The sequence below is a fragment of the Anolis carolinensis genome, chromosome 2 (assembly GCF_035594765.1).
Source record: "Anolis carolinensis isolate JA03-04 chromosome 2, rAnoCar3.1.pri, whole genome shotgun sequence".
NCBI classification, from domain to species: Eukaryota; Metazoa; Chordata; class Lepidosauria; order Squamata; family Dactyloidae; genus Anolis; species Anolis carolinensis.
In genome coordinates, this window is record NC_085842.1 from 212351755 (window position 1) to 212376521 (window position 24767).

At 42.0% G+C, this 24767-nt stretch overlaps 1 protein-coding gene across 2 annotated transcripts in view; it reads left to right on the forward strand.

The window, feature by feature from the left end:
* The first annotated feature begins 237 nt into the window (after window positions 1-237).
* Window positions 238-24767, forward strand: part of syn1 (synapsin I) — a 186236-nt gene continuing 161706 nt past the window's right edge. For both annotated transcript variants that reach the window (XM_062971687.1, XM_062971688.1), the window contains exon 1: window positions 238-874. In XM_062971687.1, coding sequence (XP_062827757.1) covers window positions 501-874 — 374 coding nt within the window. In that variant the 5' untranslated portion in view covers window positions 238-500. The remainder of the gene's footprint in view (window positions 875-24767) is intronic.

Consider the following 24767-nt stretch of genomic DNA (forward strand, 5'->3'; position numbering starts at 1 on the left):
CCCTGCTGCATCCCTGCTGCTGTTGGGTACCAGGCCGTACCATTCGACGCTGTCGAAGAGGGGGGCAGCTGTGGAGACGCTCCCCTATTCCTCGGTGCTCTTGGCCCCGCCCTGGATGCGCTGAGTGTGGGAAAGGGAGCTACCACTTTAGCCGCAGAGGGGGGCGAGGGAAAGGACGCGGGCGAGCCCAACCGGCGAGGAAGGGATTATCAGGGCAGGGCTGGCCGCCGACGAGCGCAGAAGGTGCCAGGACTCGGGAGGAGTCGGCTCGGGTTGGGTTTTCCTTCTCGGCAGAGCGTTCCCCCTCTGTTTCCTCAATAGCCCTTTCCGCTCCTCAAGGAAGGTGAAGGGAGGCAGAAGGATTCAGCCTTTTTTTCGGTTCTTTCCCCGCATTGCTCGACGAGGGGACATTCGTCTCAGGCAGACGTTCTCTGAGGTGACCCCCATCCCGACCAAGAAGACAGGGGCCTCTCCTCCTCCTCCTCCTCTTTCCCGCCAAAATGAACTACCTGCGCCGCCGGCTCTCCGACAGCAACTTCATGGCCAACCTGCCCAACGGGTACATGACCGACCTGCAGCGCCCGCAGCCCCCCCCACCGCCGCCGCCCAGCGCCACCTCCCCGCCGCCCGGCAGCCTCTCCCCCGCCGACAGGGGGCCCTCTGCCGCCGCCCCGGCCCCCACAGCCCCCAGCCCCGGCCCCACGTCCGGCGGCGGCAGTGGGGGAGGAGGGGGCTTCTTCTCTTCGCTCTCCAACGCTGTCAAGCAGACCACCGCCGCCGCTGCCGCCACCTTCAGCGAGCAGGTCGGCGTCGGGGGCAGCGCCTCCGGGAAGAGCAAGGTCCTGCTCGTGGTCGACGAGCCCGGGACAGACTGGTGAGCCCTGCGCGGGGGGAGGAGGGGGGGGGCGATGTCCCTCCATCTTTTACTCATCCCTCAAGACTCCCTTCCCTTCCTCCTGTCCAGCCATCCCCCTCCCCTTTCTGCTAATCCATTCGCCCTAAAAAGCCAATGGCATTTTGGCCTACATAAATAGGAGTATAGTGTCTAGATCAGGCATGGGCAAACCTTGGCCCTCCGGGTGTTTTGGTCTGCAACTCCCAGTATTCCTAACAGCCTCAGGCCCCTTCCTTTTCCCCCTCAGCCACTTAAGCGACTGATGGGGAAAAGGAAGGGACCTGAGGCTCTTAGGAATGGTGGAAGATGTAGTCCAAAACACCCGGAGGGCCAAAGTTTGCTCATGCCTGATCTAGATCCATGGAAGTCATGCGCCCCATCTATTCTGCCTTGGTCAGACCACACCTGGAATCACACTGTGTCCAATTCTAGGCACCGCAACTGAAGGGAGATGTTGATAGCCTGGAAAGTGTCCAGAGGAGGGCAACTAAAATCATTAAGGGTCTGGAGAACAAGCCCTACGAGGAGCGGCTTAAAGAGCTGGACATCTTTAGCCTGCAGAAGCTTAGATGAGACATGATGGGGGCCATGTATAAATATGTGAGGGGAAGTCATAGGGAGGAGGGAGCAAGCTTGTTTTCTGCTGCCCTGGAGACTAGGACGCAGAACAACGGTTTCAAACTACAGGAAAGGAGATAACACCTGAATGTTAGGAAGAACTTCCACACTGTGAGAGCTGTTCAGCAGTGGAACTCTCTGCTGTGGAGTGTGGTGGAGGCTCCTTCTTTGGAGGCTTTTAAGCAGAGGCTGGATGGCCATCTGTTGGGGGTGCTTTGAATGTGATTTTCCTGCTTCTTGACAGAATGGGGTTGGACTGGATGGCCCACGAGGTCTCTTCCAACTCTATGATTCTATAATCCATCCACGCTTCAACCCTTCTTCCCGTCTTTTTTTCCACTCTTCTCTCCCTCCATCTGTTTACCCATCCCTTTCTGCTAATCTATTCATCCTCTGCCCTCCTTCCCTTTTTTCCTACAACTCTTCCTTCTATGTATCCCTTTGGAGCCCCCAGTGGTGCTGTGGGTTAAATCCTTGTGCTGGCTGAACTTCTGACCGAAATGTCAGTAGTTTCAATCCTGGGAGAGCAGGTAAGCTCCTGTCTGTCAGCTCCAGCTCCCCATGCGGGGATAAGAAAGAAGCCTCCCACAGGATGATAATACATCAAACATCCAGGCATCCCCTGGGCAACGTCCTTGCAGATGGCCAATTTTCTCACACCAGAAGTGACTTGCAGTTTCTAAAGTCACTCTTGACATGAAAAACAATCCATCCCTTTCTGCTAATCCATTCTTTCTGCTAATGCCCTCCTTCCTGTCTTTCTACAACTCTCTCTCCCTTCAATCCATCCCTTTCTGCTAATCCGTTCATCTTCAACCCTTTCCCCCTTAGTTTTTTATCTGCCCTTTCCCCTTTCCACTAATTTAGTCACCATTCAAACTTTATTTCCTCCTTCCTTTCTATTCTTCCATCCCTCCATCGATTGTCACTTTCTGCTAATCCATTTATCCTCAGCCCGTCTTATTTTCTCCCTCCCTTCCTCCTTTCCTTTTTGCTATAAATAAACAGAATAATAATTCATTAATCTTCTACCCTTCATTTTCCTTCCTTCCTTCCATCCATCCATCCATCCCCTTTTGCTAATCCATTCACCCTTCAACCCTTCTTTCCGTCTTTCTTTCCACTCTTCTCTACCTCCACCTATTTATCCGTCCTTTTCTGCTAATCCATTCGTCCTCAGACCTCCTCCCCTTATTTTCTACAACTCTCAGTTCTGTCCATCCATCCCTTTCTGCTAATCCATTAATCCTCTACCCTTCTTCCCTTCTTTTTCCTTCCTTCCATGCATCTGCTAATCCATTCATTCTTCAGCCCCCTTCCCATCTTTCTTTCCACTCTCCTGTACATCCATTCATCCTTCAACTATTCCTCCCTCCCTCTATCCCTTCCATCCATTTGTCCATCTTTCCATCCATCCATTTCTGTTAATCCTGATTCTGTTAATCTTTCCCTGCCTCCCTCCCTTTCCATTCTACTTCTGTCTGTCTCTTCCTTCTATCCATGTGTCCATCCATCCATCCATCCATCCGTGCTAATCTAGTTTCCCCTCAACTTCTCTCTCTGCCTTCCTTCCTTCCTTCCTTCCTTTCTCCATCTATTCATCCATTGGGTTGCTATGAGTTTTCTTGGTTGTATGGCCATGTTCCAGAAGCATTCTTTCCTGACGTTTCACCTGCATATATGGCAGGCATCCTTAGAGGTTATGACGATGCCTGCCATAGATGCAGTCGAAACATCAGGAAAGAATGCTTCTGGAACATGGCCATACAGCCTGGAAAACTCACAGCAACCCAGTGATTCTGGCCATGAAGGCTTCAATAACGTATTTATCCATTTGTGCTAATTTAGTTTCCCCTCTCTGCCTTCTTTCTTTCCTTCCTCCATCCATCTATTTGTGCTAATCCACTCACCCTCTAAATCTCCTTCCCGTCTTTCCTCCTAACCTTCAACATTCCTCTCTCCCTTTCTTTTTTCCTTTCTCCCCATACATTAATTCACCCTTCCTGCCATCCATTTGTGCTAATAAATAATCCATTCATTCCTCAACCCTTTCTTCCATCCTCCCTCCGTTCCATCCATTTCTCCACCTATGGGTGGAGAAATGCTGACCCATTCATCCCACAATCCTCCCTCCCTTCTATGTCTTTCCCCTCCTCAAGTGAGTCAATAACATTGATAGTGATCTTCTTCTTTTCTCCCCCCTTCTCCTCCTCTCTGTCAATTTTATGGCATAGACACCAAGTTCTAGCCAGTTTTTTTCTTCCAAATTCAAACAGATGATAATAATGATTGATAACCAGGTTTCCTAAACTACTTGCATATTGTTTTACAGCTTTCTCCAAATATCTGTATCTGTGATAAAATGGTTTTTAGCTGCTAACACATCCATCCATCTATGCTCAATGTTATCCTTTTATTGTAATGAATAAGCCAGATAGCTGTCCTTTTCCTTCCCTCTTCCCACTCCTTTTCTCTCTTTCCTTTTTTTAAATATTGAAAGTTTAAAATGCATTAAAATTTACCAAGATGAGAAACAAAGAAAATAAGAATCTAGAATGAAATAAAAGTTTGTGAGTTCCGTGAAAAAAATAAAGAGAAGAAAAAGGAAAACAGAAAAACAAGTTTTTTTTCATGTCACGAGCAATTTGAGAAACTACAAATTGCTTCTGGTGTGTGAGAATTGGCTGTCTGTGAGGATGTTGCCCAGGGGACGCCCAGTGTTTGATGTTTTGCCTTCTTGTGGAAGGCTTCTCTCATGTCCCTGCATGGGGAGAAAAACAAGTTACTTCCAATCTCCCTTTCAGGGATTATATATGCATTCATGCCTCTCTCACCAAATTATCCACACAATCCTTTTCTTTCAATATCCTATTTTTTCCTAATAATCAAAACCAGTTGTGAAGTTTCTTGCTTTCTTAATTTTAACAAAAAGTCTAGAAGAGGTTTTCAGTGTTGGCCGTACAGCCTGGAAAATATACAACAACCCTGTGATCCCGGCCATGAAAGCCTTCAACAACACATTGAGGTTTTCAGTCTTTGAGCGATGTGTCTACTGACCTTTCCCACACCAAAATAGACAATGTGTCCATTTTGGCAAAATCTGTTAATTGCATTAGCCATCTCTCCATTGTAGGCCATGTTGACTTCTGTCCTGCTCTACCCCACCTCTCCTGCTCTCTTGTTATTAACCCTATGATTAATTGCATCCCTTCCTCCTGGTCTTTCTTCCCCGTGATTTCACCAGGATGAAGGACTTCACCATCTCTCCCCTCCACCTGTATCCAGCTATGTTCCTGTCCTTAAATTAATTTCTCTGTCTGAGCTAGTGCTCAGACTGACAGCTCATTGGCCTAATCTTTTTCTTTCTGTCTCATTTTGGGGGTTTTATTGCATGCTCTTTAGGTGTCTCTGCTAAGAATCTGTCTTCAGTTTGGCAAGACTGAGAAAGATGCAAAAAAAAAAAAAGGTTGTGTGTGGGTACAGTGTGTGTGAGAGACAGGTCCTAGATTGACAGTGATGTACATCAGGTGTTGTTCCTGTTCCATGAATTTGTATAGAAGATATTTATTTGTTTGCATGTTTTTTCTCTATCTTATCTATCTATCTATCTCTCCTATAATATCTGCAAATGAGAAGTGGTACAAAAATACCACTTCTCATTTGCAGATATTATAGGAGAGATAGATAGATAGATAAGATAGAGAGCGAGGGAAGGAGGGAAGGAGAGGGAGAGAGAGAAGTGTATTAGTGTAAACACTGGACTACGATTCTGGAGACCAGAGTGTGAATGCTCGGTGGGTCATGGAAACCTATACACAAACGAGGAGTACCGACTGTATCACTATATATATAGACTATATATCTGCAATTCATGCTGTCAATGAAAGCTTGAGCTTAGCTCAGGGACACTGATCTCAATACTGTACTGTTGTTGGTCCCCAGTTTGAGCAGAGCCACTGAATCAATGGGATTTGCCAGGTATTCATTCAGGAGTTGATTCTATACGTATCTTCTAGTTGGAATGATGCAATAGGATGGAGGCCATTGACTGCTAGTTCTTCACAAAGCTGCAAAATGCACTGCTGTAGGATGGGAAGATAAGTGGAGATATTATTAGGTGAAACAACAATATGTGTGGAAGCTGTTGAAGAGCTGATTTTAGGACTTTTGGAATGTTTCTCTTTCAAAAAAATTGTCTCCAAGGGCTTCCAGAGAGACTAGCTCTTGCACTGTAGCTCAAACTAGTGGTGCACCTAGGCTTTTATTGCTAACTTGGGTTGGCTGACCTTCCTCTGTTCTTCTCAGTTCAGCAATGAGTTGTGTGTACATGTATTCACCTTCAGGTCACCTGAATTACTCTGGGGTAGTTTTGCCATTTCCAGACTTTCGAGTTATTAAAGAGGACATTGAGGAATTGCATGGGATGTGTGCAGAATCATTGATGTCCTTCCTCCTCCTATCTTAATGAAAAATAAAGACAAGAGTCTGTATCTCTGTTACTTTTGCAAAGTCTTGGTATAGTTCAATTATTTAATTCAAATATGGGGACAAAGATCCCCATATTTGAATTAAATAATTGTTCAATGTTCATCAGAACAAAAAGCAGAATTGTATCTACTGCATGCTCTAATGTTAGTCCAAACATACCAGTAATCTATGATTCCCAAAATAAACATTGAATTCTCAGCCAGATCCACCCGACTGTATATTTGTTAGCAATCCTAAAATAATTTTTCTGCTCTAGTATACTTGCAGTGAAAATCTCCCCCACTGTCGCAATAGGTTTAGGCTATCTTTGTATTTGGCCCTGAACCCTAACTTCCCACTCTAATTCCTTTCTTTGCTGTGTCACTTTCCGTTCCTGTAGTTTTGAGACCAACTCAGGCCTGCAGATCCATTGATGGTTTGTCCTTCAAGTCCTCAAAATTCAATGAGCAGATATGGCTTCTCTGTAGGAGCACTGAGGCCCCTTCCACATAGCTGTATAAAATCCACATTGAATTATATGGCAGTGTGCACTCAGATAGTCAACTTCAAAGCAGATATTGTGGATTATCTGCCATGATATTCTGGGTTATATGGTTGTGTGGAAGGGCCCTGAGAGTTACTAGTTAGAAGACATAGTGTCACAGACAGAACGCCACCAAATAAGGTTCAACACAGTTTATTAAAGTTACAGAACCAAAAATGCCCGTAAGAAACAAAGGGCTAGGCAAACACTTGCCTTTGATGTGAAAAGATACAAAAAGACTTTGCTGGAACTAAAAAACGGTTCAAAAGATAAACCGGATTAAACAGGAGTTTAATCCGGGTTAAATCAAAAATGCTTACTTCAGCCTGGCACTTTAAACAAACAAAAGTTGATAAACAAAGATTCAATGAAACACAAATAACTGGCAGCAGATTCCTCTCTGCTACTCAAAAGCTACGATTGAGTAACTAAGTTGTTACTCCTCCGTGCAACGAGCGAACTCTGGGTCCAAACACATCAATCAGGGTAGCAGCGGTCAGCAGGGTCCCAATCCGGTCCAAGGTCGAAAGCCAGGTACAGACGTCTTTAGTTCACCAGTTCCACCGATAGCCACAGAAGGGATAGTCCGAGGTCGAAGTCAGTCAGTCAGTCCAGCGTCAATCCAGAGTAGGCAATTAATGTCCGTCAAAAAGACGACTGAGGTCCAAGCTATCAAGATTAAACACAGGTTGCACAACAAAAGCCCACACAGTTCCTCCTGCCGTCTATGCCCAGTGTCCTTGGTAACTTACGTATTCAGCAAACGAATCACACCCGTCTTCAGGAATTTCCCCAACAAGAGCCCAAGCGTTCGTCCAGATTACCTTGCCCAACGCAATTAGCCATTGATTCTAAACCCCATTTTATGCCAGTTCATAACTCCTCATCACTATCAGCTGCTATCCTAATTCCAGGTGCCTCATCATCATCATCCTCATCAGAGCTAAAACACCTTTGACTACGCCCCACAGCATCCCCAGCTGTGGATCCCGTTCCATCCCTCCAGCCCGTCCACGGGTCCGATCCTACAACCCGCCAGTCGCCTCCCATGCTATCATTGCCGGTGACACCCAAATCCTCCCTCACACGAGTCCATTCCATGTCATCCTCCTCTGAGCTAACCATCTCTTCCTCCATTCTCTCAGTAAAACCCTCAAAGGAGTCTTCGTCCGTAGGTTCTGCAAATAAGTCTCGGAGCCATTTCCTTTCGCGCTCCTCAAGAGAGTCTGACTCTCGAGGAGTCTTACGACCTCGTCTCCCAGTATCGGAGCCATAAGGCTCAACCATAACACTTAGTCCCTTGAAGTTTTAAGACTTGTCCTAATGCTAAAGTCCAAGACATGGACATTCTTGGGAATAGAGGTGTAACTAAATCAAATGGATCAAGCCAATTAGTTTTGTCTTTCCTGCAGAAGGTGTCTATTTTCTGTCTCCTCCATCCTTGTTACAGTAGCAAAAGGAAGTGAGAAATGATGACTTGTGAGCAGAGCCGGCCCTAGGTATTTTTCAAGTGTAAGCGAACAGAATTTTGCCCCCCCCCCCAAAAAAAACAATCACTGAAAAATAAAAGCGTTGGATAAGCGAAAATTTTGGATAATAAGGAGGGATTAAGGAAAAGCCTATTAAACATCAAATTACATTAAGATTTTACAAATTAAGCACCAAAACATCATGTTATACAACAAATCAACAGAAAAAGCAGTCTCGACTGTGCCCCCGTATGTTTGGCGCCCGAAGCGACCTCTTAATTCGCCTCATTGTTGGACTGGCTCTGCTTGTGAGGAATTTAGGAATATCTTGCTAACCACATTGGATGAAAAAAAATGGCTGAATGAAGGGCCTGCCCAATACATTTTGATACCTGAAGGAAGACAGGATGTCATCCTCCAGCATCCCACTCAGAAAAGCTAACTAGACTGACAGTTATGGAAATGATATATTATTTTCAACCACACTTCAGGGCAGTAGGCTAGTGTAGAGGTTCAGGACAGAGCAGAAGTAGCACCCAAACATCTGTCCTCTTGAGGCAGCTGCCTCACTCTGCCTGATGGCAAGGTCAGCCCTGACAGAAAAGTAACAGAAAATGAGAACCTTAGTTTATCCACCACATTTGGAGTCAGCCCTTGTGTGTGGTGTTTAATCCTATGCTTTATATGAAATGAACAACACACACACACACACACACACACACACACAGAGTTTAAATAAATAGGGATTATACAAAAATGCAGCACTCTTTCTGATCATTGCAACTGAATGCTTTAGTATATGTTCATGGCCCACTGTATAACTGGATTACAAAATGAGCTGGGCAAATTTGTGGAAGGCAGCTATTAACATAATGCCAGCACATTCAACTATGTGTGTGGTGTGTGTTTTATATGGAGAAATCAACCTGAGTGGGTTGATATATCAGAGAATCTAGACGTATTCCCACAGCATCAAAAACTCTGACTATTAAAACAGGTCTTTTTGATGTTACGATGAGCGAAACAATGCCTATGTGAATTAGGATATATAGTACAACACTCGTATTTCTGGATTTGTCATGGAAATACAAAATAGAAAGCCAGTGGAAATGAACTACTTTTTGTGGAAGTATATTGTAGGATCATGCTGGGGAAACTAGAAAATAGGCTGGACAGTTCAGGTCCAAGCTATTTGGCTGACTGCATCTCCTTGTATGAAACTTCCCAAGCCCTGATATCTTCAGGAGACCTCTGTCTCAAGCCTGCTTGGTGGGAACCAGAAAGAGGGCCTTTTTTCTCTGTGGCTGCCCCTCAACTCTGTAACTCCCTTCTTCTCAGGGAAGCCAGCATGACCCCCTATCTGCTATCCTTCCAGCTGCAGCTTTCTATTCAAACAGGCTTTTAAAGATAGAGGTGTTTAAGGTTTAATCAGGGGGTGCTGTGGTTTTTAACTTTGAATATGTTTTGATGGATTTTAACTATGATTTTTTAAAGTTCTGTTTATGTTTAAATCTGTTTTAATGTTTGCATATTTGTATGTTTTAAATTATATACCAATGCTTTTATGCCAAGCTGCTTTGAGTCCCCTTTGGGGAGACAAAGCAGGGTATCGACAACAACAACAACAACAACATGCCTAGACAGAACATATTTTTTTAGTCATGGGTAAATGTAACTGTTGGTACCAGTCCTGTGAATATGGAGGTTTAATTTTATGTCTGTTTTAATAGAATTGTTTTGTTTCTCTTTTATGATGTTGTTTATTATGTTTATTATGTTTAACTTTGTTGTATGGTATCTTTTGACAATTGAATGTTTTTATGTTTATGTTGGAAACTGCCCTGAGTCCTTTTGAGGAGATGGAGTGGTATATAAATAATGTTTTATTATAATGTTATTATTATTATATATCCTAATGAATGAAAAAGGAGCAGGTGTAAATGGATGGGCGTATGCTATGCTCTGTCCTTCCTCTGAAACTCTAAAAACAGAATATTGGGTAGGACAGATTATTAGTTTAACACACAAAGATATCCAAAAATCAAGTTTCTGGCATTCTTAGTCACCACCAGAACTGGGTTAAGATATGATGAAGCCATCAAATTACTTTGAAGGGACAACTCCTTTAAATGCATTACTGTATTCTAACAAGTAGGTAAATTAGAACCTTATTTCTTTAAAAATAATCATAGACTCATAAAATCTTAGAGTTCAAAGGTAAGACAAGGGGCATCTAGTCCGGTTCTCTGTCATGTAGGAAGCACCCTGAAAGATGCCCCCCAAGCTCAGTTTAAAGACCGCCAAAGATGGAGAGTCCACCACCTTCCTTGGCAATCTATCCCACTTTTAAAAAAGCTCTTACAATAAAAGAAAATGGCTATCATTTCATCTCTGAATCTTCATACTCAGTTAATGAAAAATAATTTTTCATCCTTGAGAATTCTCATCATCTGTGGTCTTAATCTGAGGCCTTCAACTCATACTGGAAATGCTCTTGCAGTCCTAACATAAGGTTAAGAATGCTGGGAATTGCAATCTGAAGGTATCTCAAAGTATATCCAATTCCTAATCTGCCACTGCCCGAAGTGTTTGCTTTCTTAGTTTGTTCTGAAAGCTGGCACCATCCAAACAGCTTCATATCTCTGTTGCCTCCTAGTACTGGTAGCTGCATCTTGCAATATCAGTTAAAGCTTCTCAAGCACTTAAAGCCCTTAAATTATACATTGAGCTAGATTCCCCAGGCAAGGCAAGAAGCTTTGCTTTTTTTAAAAAACCAACAATATCCAGATCTTTCCAACCTCTGTAGAGCCACTCTGGTTTATGACCTCAGCAGTCTTCCATGATCCCTGAGGTCACTGTCCAGACAAAGGCAACCTTATTAGAACAAACGTTGCTGCCTGTTCATAATTTTTATAGACTGATCATATTTCAAGCACTGCATTGTCAATAAACAGGCAGCCAATTATGGACTGAGCCACTGCCCATATTTTGTGCCTTGATGTGCTAAAAGGGCAAATTGGACCCTCAGCAGCATTTTTTTTTAAAAAAAGTTATTTCATTTTTTAATCCTTGGGGATGGTAAAGGAAGCTGTACTACGTAAAAGCAGCAAAAAGCCACTCCAAGTGTCTGAGTTATGTGGCAGGTTAAAGAAAAATATAAGTAAAGCTCTTTAATATTCTATGAATCTCTAAAACTGAAATGACTTTTTCTTGGGAGCTCTAGCAAAGCTCCAGTAACATTTGCCTGACAAATGACTCTCTTCATTTGTCTCATATAAGCAGAACTTGGGCAAGTTACTTTGTTTGGAACAAACGTCCACTAGCAATGTTAACGGTGGCATTCTAATCTGATGGCCTTTGACTAATAATGTTCTGGGATAGTAATGTTTTCAAATTTGGCATAGCTGCCCTTTGTTATGATTGTTAAGTAAGTTGTAGTTAGGTGACACATCAACACTCTTGGGCAGAGAAGATTAAATATCTTGTAAAAGTACAACTTTCATATTCCCATAGCATTGAGCCACAGAAGTTGAAGGTGGGAACAAACTGCATTGGTTGTATGGTGTAGATATACTTTAGGAGTCCTTCCATACTACTTTAATTCTACTTTGCCATGACACCATCTTATGGGATCCTGGGATCTGCAGTTTTGAGAAGGGCAGACAGAGTTCTCATTCCCTTTCAAACTACAGAAAGTTACTAACAAGATAGGTTTTGTAGGTTTGTTCTTAAGCTGAATTTGTTTGTAAGTAGGAACAGATATTTTTTAAGCATAACTCCAGAGAGAGAGAGCATAGGGTAGCAAAAGGAAGGATTAACACTTTTGTGGTGTTTGTTTTGCTGTCTGTGTTCCTGTTCAGAAGATTTCATCTCAGTTTCTGTCCCTTTGAGAATTGGATTTTGAAAAAAATTGGCTTGTGATGAAAACAAGGATTGGTGATAAACCTTCAGTGGAGACACCTTTGCCCCATGGTAACTCTTTCAGAAGTGAATTTGCCTTATGAGGGGTAGATTTCACTCACTTTGACCCTTTCTACACTGCCATATCAAATCTAGATTATCTGCTTTGAACTGGATTATATAGCAGTATAGATTCATATAATCTAGTTCAAAGCAGATAATGTGGATTATCTGCTTTGATGATCTGGATTATATGATAGTGTAGAAGGGGGCCTTCCTCTTGTCTCACCCTAGTTCTTATTTATGAGTTGTTTGTAAGTTGGATGTTTGTAACTTGGGGACTGCCTATATAGATCCCAGCATTCCTCAGAATGAAACCAGCTTTTATTTTATTTATTTATATATTATTCAAACTTATATGCCGCCACTCCCCTAGGGCTGACATCTCCCCTTTGCCAGCTGTCAGTCCTCCTACGTTTTTGTTTGGCAGCCTTCTTATTTATTTATGGAAGGCAGAAATTTGGCTTTGAAAGCAATAGCAGGAATGAGATGATGGAGATGAAAAAGCTTCATCTTTTGATATCCTGCCTGTGATGAATGAAGGATAGCCATCTCTGGAAATTTGACTTTGCTGGAATCAGTAAAGAACGAATTCATTTTTGTTGATGATGTAAACATGGAAGGTCTCGATTTGCTGGGTTTGGCTGGGCTGGATACCCCAGGCTGGCTAGCCAGTTGCATTAAGTATGGGTAGTATCTTCAATAAAATGTTCTTGTATAACATTATAACCTGTGGAATTCCCTCCTGCAGGAGGCTGGGTTCACTCCCTCTCTATTTTCCTTCTACCAGTGGACAAATATCTTTGCTATTTGGAAAGTTTTTCAGTTATTAAATGTTTTCTACAGGAGGGTTGGTCAGTGGGGCTGGATACGCTGTATTTTTATTTTCTTTTTTATTTTCAATGTTAGCTCTGAAATACTTATATGCTATTTTAAAGTAGCACTCTTTATCAAGATAGTATGTTTAAATGTTTTTAAAAATGAAGTTTGGGTTGTATTTTAAATCTCTATTTTGTTTAAATATATGTTGTGAGTGTGCCTTAGATCCCAATACTGGGAGTAAAGTTGGATATTAATGAAGTAACTACCTTCATCCTGTTTGGGGTTCCTGCCACCAACTACTGTATGTCAATTTACCGTAATGTGATAGCAAAAGCTTTGCCGTGTTGGTCTCTGGCAGCAAAAAAATAGGAATCCTATGGACCTTAATTAAACATTTAACAAACCAATTACCGCAAGAACATAAACTGTCAGCTCAACAACATCAGAGAGACCATAGGTTTTCAACTCTTGAAGATCCTACTAGAACTAGAGAGTCAGAGTACTATACAAAGTGCACAGTCCCTCCAGGGTTCAGTGGGAGTGATTTTGAACACAACATCTATATGGTCAGCCCTGCACATGTATAGGTTTAACTTGAACAGATTTGCATATTTATGAATTTGCTTAATATGTTCTCTTTAGGAATTTCCAGGTCCTTCAGCCCAACTCTTTGGTTGACTTGTGTAGGGAGCAAACCTTAGAATTGCACTGGAGCATATAAAGACTCCCAGAGGAGTGTTCTTTAAGTTAACAAAACAGCAGGATTTTTAATGTTTGAGTTTTCCACTTTCCTGTGCCCCAAACTCAATGAATGTAAAGTGATGAATATTTCTAGGAAAATAGTTTAGTTGTCTCCTTCAAGTTTGCTCTTTAGAGGTATGTCTTTCCTTTATTTCAGGAGCCCAAACAGTGTAAACAGTCATCACCCCCATTTTTATCTTCCCAATTTCTCTGTGAGGCAGGATAGGTTGAAATTTCATGATTTGCCCATAGCTGCTCAGTGAACTTCATTTCCATTAGAGATTGAACAGAAACTTTCCTGTCGTATTCTAATAGTCAGACCACTGCACTAAACTGGATCTTTCTGTACTAAATCAGGGGCCCAGTGTTTTCAGGACTACTGTGTTGCTATCTTATTCCACTGAGATCTGGCCTCCACATAGGTTTAATTATTTGGGTGTCTGTCTGTTTGTAATGAGCTTGTGTGGTGTAGTGGTTTGAAATTTGTGAGACCAGAGCTTGAATCTCTTCTCAACCATGGAAATCCACAGGGTGACTTTGTGCAAGTTGCACAATCTCAGCCTCAGAAGAAGGCAAGGGCAAACCCCCTCTGAATAAACATTACCAAGAGAACCCCATGATGGGTTTTCCTTAGGGATGCCATAAATTGAAAGCAACTTGGAAGGTACACAGCAATAGCAAATACTTGTGCAAATACTCGTCACAAGTATTTGCTATTGCTGCGTACCTTCCAAGTTGCTTTCAATTTATGGCACCCCTAAGGAAAACCCAGTAGTATTTTGAGTGTTGGACTAGGTCATCAAAATATTCCTGAATTCCTGCTCATCTATGGAAATCCACTGGGTGACCTTGGGTGAGTCACACACTCTCAGCATTAAAGAAATGCATTAGCAATCCTCTCTTTAATCAATCTTGCCAAGGAAAGCCTATTGTAGTTCATTTGAAGGTACATAATAATGGGTATTTGTAATATATTGAGGAGAGTAGGATATGTACAAATATCACCCCCTTTCCTCTTATAGTAGTACAGTTCTTCTCACTTGCCCTCTAGTTCCACCCCTGCTCCTTCTGTTCCCGATTGGCACAGGCCCCAAAGTTCTGTCACTCTAGCACATGCTGCATAAACATATGTCAGCTTCCACTCAGACCTTCTTAGCAGGGGATGCCAACTCTTTGGAAGTTGGAGGGTGATGATGCTGGAGATAGGAGAGCCCACTGAACTGTGGCAACCGTGAGTGGCCACTGAAAGAGAAGCATCTGTGTATGGGGGCCAGGATGCTGGATGCAGAAGAACAGAAACATACACATGAGCCATGTTTATACTGTGAATTAGCAAGATGTGATTTCACCAGGATGCGTATCTCAAATCCTGGAAAGTGCTGCCAAGGCTGAGATTGTCACAGCAGGCCAATTGGCCATCTGTTTTTCATTTGCAACTAACTAACTTATCTATCTATCATGATCACCATCATTATTATGCTGCCTTTCCTCAAATGAGCTTAGAAGAAAGAGTACTCTTTATATCTACAACAATTATCTGAGGTGGACAGACACTATGTTTCCCATAGTCCTAGTACAATGCTCTACTCTAACCAGTATATCATAGCTGGCCAGTCATTCCAGACTTCTTATCATCAGAAAATGATCCTAATCTACTGAATTCATGGATATAGTGGGAGTATCGAACCATTATTTCTTTCTAACACAGCTCCCAGTTCTCATACTGAACTAGGGGAATCTAGGAATTGTAATCTCAGTTCAGGGAGCTATAGTCCAAAAGGTTGTAGACTCCAGGAATTTTAGCCCAAAACCCTTTTCTAAACTTTGGGCATAACTGATGTGTTTAGCTCAAATAGCCTGCAATGTAACTGTCAGGTATGTCACAGAGGAATAATCCATGAAGAAATGTTAGCCATGGTTGCTAACACACACACACACACACACACACACACACACACACACAATAATCCAGAGAATCATGTAGCCCTCTGTATGTTGGTGACTTCCAATACCCTCAGATTGCTGCTAAGATTGCTGGGAGCAGTAATTCATCAACATCTCTAGGGCCAAATAATACCCATCCCAGGCTAAATGGAATCAGCCTGTGTTGACGGTGATAGTAAAACAGAGCAAAGAGCATGATTTTTACATCAAAAGAAGGCAGCTTTGATTATGAGACAGGGACCATTTTTCAAATCTCACTGACTGAATCATCCTGAGGCTGTCCTATCCATTTCAAGCAAAATTGGAAGTGAGTAGATGTTCACTTTCAGCTTCTTGTCATTGGGTTTGAACGCTTAAAAACAAGGTGGACCCCACTCCTGAATTGACCTAGAATTGGGCTAGAGGTACAGTTGGGTCATTTACTAATAAGCCGGAGAGAACAACTTTGTTGTTGCAGGGTTATTACAAAAGAATGTCATGATTTTAAATATGTATGGTAAACATTTTAGTAAATGCACACATATGAAACCTACAGCAATGCGAAAGGGAAGTCTTCAAGTTTTTCCCCCCACACTCAAAGGTATTTAATATGGCTACCGCCAGTCATGCAGCACACATCTAAATGGTAGTCCAGCTCTTTCCACACACGTTGCAACATGTCGCCGTCAATGGTGCTCGCAGCTTGGGTGGCCAGGTGACATCTTCTTGCACAAGTGTGTGAACCAGCATCTAATCGCCTTTCTATGTGCCGCTGCTTTCCGATAGAGCATTCTAAACGCCCGTTGCATGGTAATTACGGACTTCATGCTTTGAAACTGTAGGATACAGAACACTTTCTCCTGCTGGGTTGCAGCCATTTCGCATTGCTGGATGCATGAACACTGCCTGGTGGCTGCTTGTGCAATTACCCCATCATGGCAGCAAATATGAGTGTGGAAAAAAACGTGAAGACTTCCTCTTCACATTGATGTAGGTTTTATACATGTATGTTCACTAAAATGTTTACCATGAATTTTTGAAATTGGGGCATTCTTTTGTAATAACCCTGTATTATTGTTGTTTTTGTCATTAAGTTGACCTCCAAGAGCCCTGGTCATCAACTGCCCAACAGGTCCTGAAAACCCAGGCTTGTGGTTTTCTTGACTGAATCATTCCAGCTGTAGGATAGTCTCTCTCTTTTCCTAATCCCCCCCAAGCATTATCATATTTTCCAGTGAGTCACGTTATCTCTCAGTATGTCCAGAGTATAGCCACCTCAGTTTAGTCTTCTTGGCTTTCAGGGACAATTCAGGATTGTTTTGCTCCAGGACCCATTTATTTTTCTTCTGTGGCAGACCATGGCATTTATAGAATTCTATTCCAGCACCACATTTCAAATGAGTTAATTTTCTTGCTGTCAGCTTTATCCATTGCCAACTTTCACAACCATACATAAGATTTCAGTAAAAGGGAGCTTGGAGAGCTGCAAAAAACAGCCTTGGCAGCTGGTCTGTGGGCCACACAATGCCCACCTTGGATTGAAATTCTTCCTCTGAAGTTCACAGAACCATATGGCTGGGGAAAAGAACATGTTGGATTTGATGAAATATGCGTCTTGAGTCAGCATCAATTCTAATATCTTTAATGAATGTTTTAAAAATGGAGAGGCTTTGCTTCTCAGGTTTGCTGCAGCTGAATTGGGTGGATGATTCTGAACATTTTTAAAGTTATGCCTTAAGAAATAGCTTATTCCTATCAACAACTCCTGGAGCTCTTTCGTCTGACTTGTGAAGGGTGACTCAGAGTAACCCCACTGGCATCGCTGAGGGGTATAATCATCATAACACAGTTGTTAAGTACATCAGCTTACATTCAGCTCCCAGTTAAACTGAAACTAACTGGTGCAGTGGTGATGGGTGCTCTTGAAATGAGATGCCAAGACACTTTCCCTTTCAGATGACATTTTGCTTCAAGCAAGGGAGAGGACTAGGATACAGAATATACCTTCAGTTTATCCACCATCATAGCAGATTGAATCCTCTTTAACTGCCAAAGTTCCAGTCTTTGAGGTCCTGGGATTTTTAGTTTCAAAGCATACATAGAATTTTCTACTACAGATCTACAGTGTTGTATTTCAGAGAGACATTTTCATAATTCTAAGTGCATTTCCACATTACAAATCCCAGCAGTTAAAACTAGGATCCAACAGTGCTAACTATACAGTGTGGAAACTGTCCTAGCTTAGAAAGAAAACTACAACACTGCACTGCAATGTCTTGCACACTCAAATGGCTTGGAGGAGTAGCAAATTACCCACTTTTGCTACTTGTTTTGTTTACAGTGAGCCTCACATCTTAAACTGACCAGTTATTTCAGCACTAAAGGTTTTTATATCTTACAAGCACTTCTTCCCATTCCTAACTGTAACAAGATGACAAAAAAAGAAAATAGTACTAATTTGGTGTCCAACCTTTCCCCCCCAGGCCATCTACCTTCACAGTTGGGCCTGATTACTGCACTCAGTAATACTTGCCTTAGGAAAGCGAATCTGACTGGCACAGAGCTTACAGCTTCCAGAGCCCTGTGCCACAGGGAGCAAGACATGCCAGCCTTAGTCACAGGCGGCCCTGGATACCTGCTGGGCACAATGTGTCAGGATGTGGAGGCTGTTGTTTCACAGCAGGGTGAGGTGCAGGGTGTCAGTATCTCTGGGGCTCTGGCAGAACCATGGGCAGCCATAAGTATATGCCATGAGACCTTGCTCTCCTGCTGACTCCCATCGGGTGCCTGATCAGACAATCAAAAGGCTGCCTTGCACAAATTGCAGTCTTTTCTCACTTCTTTGGCTCTTTGTCCCAAGCCTCATGTTGTTCCAACCCTTTCTTGTTTTGGAGCGCTTTGCCCTGTTGTTTCTTATCTACTAATACTAATGGTGTAATTAATAATTAGTGTCATTCTTGCGGGGAAGAACAAATTTGTTAACCATTTTTCTCCCTGTTGTCTTCTGGTGTAATTTGCAGGACTATTTACAAATCAGATGGTGTTTGGTTTTTTAAAAAGGAACGTGTTTTTTGTGTATAGAAAACTGCTTTTTCTGCACAGAAAATGCATTTTCTGTGCAGAAAACATATTTTCTGTGCAGAAAACATATTTTCTGTGCAGAACTATTCTTATTCCTGCGGAAAACAGTGACTGGCAGGCATCCTGTCAGAAAGTTTCATCATTGCAAAATGAATTAGAACTCTATAAAGTAGAAATGCCTTGTTTCACAGCACTCATATTCATGGAAGGAAATGTGTTATAATGCCCTTGGGACGACTATAAAAGCAGAGCCAGTAACGTAGCAGTTGTACAATGATCCTGATACATAACGTATACAGCTTCCCAATAGGAATCCCAATTGCACAATGGGACACCTTGTGTTTTATAGCAATTCACTACCATGATTGCCAATTGTATTCGCATAAAGTTATGGTTTCTAGCCTTCAATGAATAATCTTGTCCAATGTTTTCTGCACAGGAAACTTGCTTTCTGTGCAGAATATGATGTTCTCTGTGCAAAAATGAACAAACAAAAAACCGAACAAACCCAACAACTTGTGCATTTTTCACCAAATCCCATGCTATAAAGAATTTACTATCTGTCACAGAATTTCTTCCATATTTTTAATATTTGTCCTAGGAGGAAACACATCTGGAGATACCTCTGGCCTAGCTTCTGTCTCCAAATAACTGGAGGCCAAATGTTTTCCCTTCCAGAAACTGTTTCCTGTCTTTCTGTGAGGTTTCTGGATAGAATTGTCCTTCACTTGAATTCTGCTAGTCCATCAGAATGTTTATTTGTTGGACATCTTTGCTAAAACTGTGAACTGATGAATGACTAGCTAAGCCATTTTTGGCCTTAGTGGGCATAATGACTGTCCACTCTATGTTGGCATGCATGTGTAAACTGTGATGTCAGGATGTTATAAATGTAAACACATTATTGTTATTATTATGATGTTTATACCCTGTTTTTTCTCTCACAAGGAGACTTAGTTGTCCATGTTTATTAGATTTCCCTCTTTCTTTTGTTGCTTGTCCCAAATATATCATTGCCCTCCAGGTGTCTAATTTGGGAAAAATTGGGGTATAAACAGAAGATCCCTTTCTCTCTCTCTCTTGCTCTATCTTCTCTTCATACATTTGATGAAGTAGACTTATGCCTATGAAAAGCTTATGCTACCAACTTCTTTTAGTTAATCTTAAAGGTGCCCCTTTGCACATCTATCTTTTTATATAGAGATATTGTGTCATCAGACATAACTGTAAAAATAGAGCTCCATTACATCTGACAGTGGCATCTGCCCCCCCCCCCCCCCCAAATCTAACCTTTCAGCCAGGCAGCACACCAAATGAAGAATTTTCAAGACATTGTAAATTGGGGTGCTGGGAAATGATGACTGCACCACTCATTCAGCCATTGGATCCTTTGAGGCATGCAGTTGTAGCAGAAACTCATGAGATCTCTATAGCTGCCTGCTCTTGTCATGCCCAGGGACCAGGGGAGCATTGAAGACGTCGTTTCTAATCTACAGCACTTCAGAAACCCATTGGCTGGGTTGATGCTTGGCTGAAAATATACATTTTTACAGTCATTGACATGAATAAACATGAATTCCCAAAACTCATGAGATTGCAAATCTAGTTGTAATTTCTGCACAAAATGCCAGCCTTGATCTACATCCCTTGCTCCCCCTAAATTGAACCTTAGTGGTTTATCATAAGAGTCAGACAGACTCATGTGGTGAGATAAGGGTATTCAGATACAGATACAGAATGTCATGCCTGCCCTTCTCTATGAGACCTCCTTGAATCCAGAATCCTGCATCATTTCATCTATTTCAGCTGGGTCAATAGGAATTAGAGTCCACACGCTGTGGAGGGTTCTGGGTTGGGGGAGACTGCTGTATTGCATTTAATCCCCTTCCCATGTTGTCTAGGACAATCATGCCCTTTGTGGCTCTCTCCAGATGCTTTGGACTACTGTTTCCTTAGTCAATGCATCCATCAGGACAAGTATGTAAGAGCCCGCTTAGGGTTCAGGTAATTTTGTCCTTTCAGGTGTGATAGCCTATAAATCCCATCAGCCATACCTTTATGGTCCATGGCAGGGGCCTTACTATAATTATATTATAACATATTATAAGTCCAAACATCAGGATGGCCAAAGCTTCCATCCCTTACTGGAAAGAATTTAACTTAAAAGTGGGACCCACTAAATCCAACATAGCCAATGTCAGGCAAGATGAAGTGAGTCTGGGGTGGTAACTGACCTGGGAATAAAACTGACAATGAAACTGACTTTTACATAGACATGTCAGGAATTGCTCATAAATTTTGTAGTGCAAGGATGGAGGGGGACCTACTCTATCATGCAACATCTCTCTTTCATACAACACATTTGAATACACTGCGACAATGCCATTAAGCACACAATCTGGCGTTTCACACACTGCACCTGCTGAGGTCTATTTTGAAATGTTGAGTAACATATTGTTTAGGACAATTATGTTTGTGGAGGACTATATCTGGAGTCAAAAAGAACAAACAACATCTTGGCTTTTAAGGCAAATTTCTAAGACTGGGGAGGCTTTTCCAGATGGAATTAAACAAATATAATCTAAAGTAGAGACTTTAGGAAAGTACCACATTGGTAGAGGTGAACAACACCACATTATATTTATTTATTTATTTATTTATTTATTTATTTATAGCATTTATATTCCGCCCTTCTCACCTTGAAGGGGACTTAGGGCGGATCACATTACACATATAGGCAAACATTCAATGTCTTTTAACATAGAACAAAGACAAGACAAACACAGGCTCCGAGCGGGCCTCGAACTCATGACCTCCTGGTCAGAGTGATTCATTGCAGCTGGTTGCAGCTGGCTTGCTCTCCAGCCTGCGCCACAGCCCGGGCCCAAACAGGAAACATTATAGAAACAGGATTATTGGAAGCATGCATTCTTTTGTGAACTCTTGAGGGTGGTGGTTTCATTGGTGCTATTTTCAGTATGTGCTAGCAAAGCTGCAAAAATATACTATTTGGGGGAATTCTGCAATTGCTCAGCAGGAAGGTTTTGTAAGCCAGATGTAACAACTCTGGTTGTGGGAACTGATGTATAGAAGAGCCATCCTTTAAGCATATCATACTTTTTGGGTAGTTTATTTAATTATTTACATTTTTACACTGCCAATGACTTTAGCCATGTGCTGTTCCAGGATGGGGAACACTAGGAGAAAAATCTAATAAAACAAACAAATGTTATACAAATAAGTGAAGTGCATAAAAGAAAAGGAAAGACTTAACATAATAAAGATGAAATGAAATAAAATCCCAGAGCATAGTCAACACAGAGGATACAAAAAATGTCAAGGTCTGAAAGTATCTCAGATTCTAACATCTCAGAAAAACTAAAAGTCTTCACCTGGTATCTCAAAGAACCAGGTGCCAGCTTAGTCTCTCAGGGGTTTGTTGTTGTGTGTCTTCAAGTCATTTCCAACCTTTTGCAGGCCTAAGGAGAGCATTTCACATGGGTTTCTTGGCAAGATTATTCAGAAGAGGTTGTCCATTACCTTCCATTGAGGCTGGGAGGGTGTTCCCTGCCTAAGGTCAAATAGTGGGTTTCATGCAGATTCGAACAATAGTCTCCAGGGTCATAGTCCAACCACTACTCCCCTCTGGATCTCCCTATCCAGAGTGCTCCCATTGAAACAGCCTTCTTTGTCTTGTGGCAATTCACCTTACATAACTTTACAGGAGAGTTTGGAGGGGACTGTAATGATGATGATGAATAGCAGGTTTGAGTAGATAAATAGGGAAGGAGACAGTCCTTCAGGTGGTTACACGCTACTCAGGGCAATTAAAGTTAAAATTTTGTATTGTGTTCAGAAAGGACTGGCAGTAGTGCAGAGAGTGAACTAGAGGCATAACAAAATTTTGTCACTTACTTAATGTAAATCAGAGGATGGACAAAATGTGGCTCTCCAGGTGCTGCTGGATTGCTATTTTGCTCAGCATCTCTCACTACTAGCTCTACAGACTTATCTGATATGCCTGGGATCCAAAGTGGTTTGTACTTCTGATTTATTTATCTAGTTGGAATGCTTCCAGATACATAAAGACGTATTTCGGATATTGGAAGACCTCAAGGACTATCCAGACTAACTCAATTCTGCCATGCAGGAATACACAATCAAAACATTCCCAACAGAAGGCCATTCAGCCTTAGTTCAAAACCTGCAGAGAAAGAGACTCCACCTACATACTTTTGTTACACAGAAGCACAGCAGCAGTATCCTGGGTTTTATTTACATTGCATGTTGGAAAAATGTGAGAAATGATTCCACCCCCACCCCTAGCCCCGCCCTTTAGTCCTAAAAGGCCTAAAAGGCCTTGTCTCGGGCTCTTGGAAGGAGGCCCTGCCCCCTTCCCTAGCTCTGCCCTCTGTGTCCCAACAAGCACCTCAGGAGAGGTATAGAGGCACAGCTCTGTCTTGGACTCTTAGGAAGAAGCCCACTCCTCTAGCTCCACCCCTCCCCTGGCCCCGCCCCATGTCCTAATAGGTACCATCACCGCCCCCCTGGATCGCTGCAGCACCCACCAGGGGGCGGTAGCGCCCACTTTGGGAATCACTGGTGTAGACCTTACTTTGAATGTACTTGTCGTACTCCACAAACTTTATGTGCCACAAACTTTGGTAAATGGGTGGATGGCAATGTTCCTCTTGCTATGACAAAGTTTTTGCTGTGTAATCAACTTTCTCCATATTTTTTCAATAGTAGCAATGAGGAACCGACATTTATACTCCGGGAACAAACCAACATAAAAAATCCCATATTTTTTGAGTTCAGGGACATACAGAGGTTCGAAGATCTGAATCTTCTGGCCAGAACCGGGATATTCCTGCACTTTTTTATTTCACATTTTTTGGCTATGTAGCAATTCTTCCCGTGGTTTCAGCCAACGACATCTAGCCACCCTTCATTTTGAACCGGGAGCTCCTGGGATAAAGGTACTGTGTGGATGGGCCCTTAGCAATGTATTTTCCTTTAAAACCAATATGTTGTCCACATTAATAAAATACATTACATACATATTTTGCATTTATGAAGATTTCACACTCCCAAATGCAGAATATCCTTTTACATCTTGACCAGTCTTTAGAAAAAGAAAAGCTTTCCAATCCTCAAATGGGAGATAGACTTTATAATATAGGACACTTGCCAGTTAGATAAGAGATCTGATAATAAAGGACAACTGGCAACCTTAGTTCTTATACAGCAGCTCAAGTTGTCCATTTGGAAGCATTTTTAGAGGATGTACCAGCCAGCTAAAATTGTATTTTTCTCTTAAGGCAATACTTGAGCTGGAAATGGCTGACTAAAGCTGTATAAAATTAAGCAAAACCCCACCTAGGGATGAAATTACATAAGGACATGATTCACTCAGAATACATGGGTTGTATATAGTTCAAGTATGCAGAGGAAGTACAAATGACACTGCTAATGTGTATTCAAAATAATTCTAGACATCAAATGCAAAATTCTGTTGCCATATAATTCAGGTAACTAAACCAGACAGTTAGAAACCCAACACTCCCTGGAGTACCCTCCTTACATTCACTCTATACATGTTCACAGTCCCCAATTTAATTATGATTATGATATGTTTTGTGGCCGAGCATCACACTGGAAAATTGTGAAATAAAACGCTGGGGAATTTTAGTGGAAATTACAACTTGCAAGCATAATTCTCAATGGACACTTATCTCTGTCTTTTGTTTAATGCCTAGAAGGCAAACCTTTTACATTGCTAGGACCAAGTTCTGATTCCAGAAAGTTTTTGAGGTTCAAATTGAAGTCCAGGGGGCCCTGATACCCAGTGTAAATGACCCCTGTAAATACCAAAATCTGTGGCTACTCAAGTCTTGTTGTATACAATGGTGTAGCAAAATATGAGGTCACGAATAGTCTGAAGTGACTGAATGAATAAACAACAAAAGCAAAATATTGCCCCTTATATAAAATGGCAAAATCAAGGTTTGATTTTGGATTGTTTTTAATATTTTGAGCAGGAAATAGTGGAATCCATGGATGCAAAATCTGTGGATACAAAAGACTTGTTAAAGCAAAAGAGTGAACAAAAACATAATGAAGATTGACAGATGCATTTTTTTCGTTTTTGACAATTTTCTACCGAAAGTACAAATCACAGCACAATTCTAAGTATGTCTACTCAGGAGTAGGCCCAGGACAATAGCTTTCCTGACTGCAAAGCACA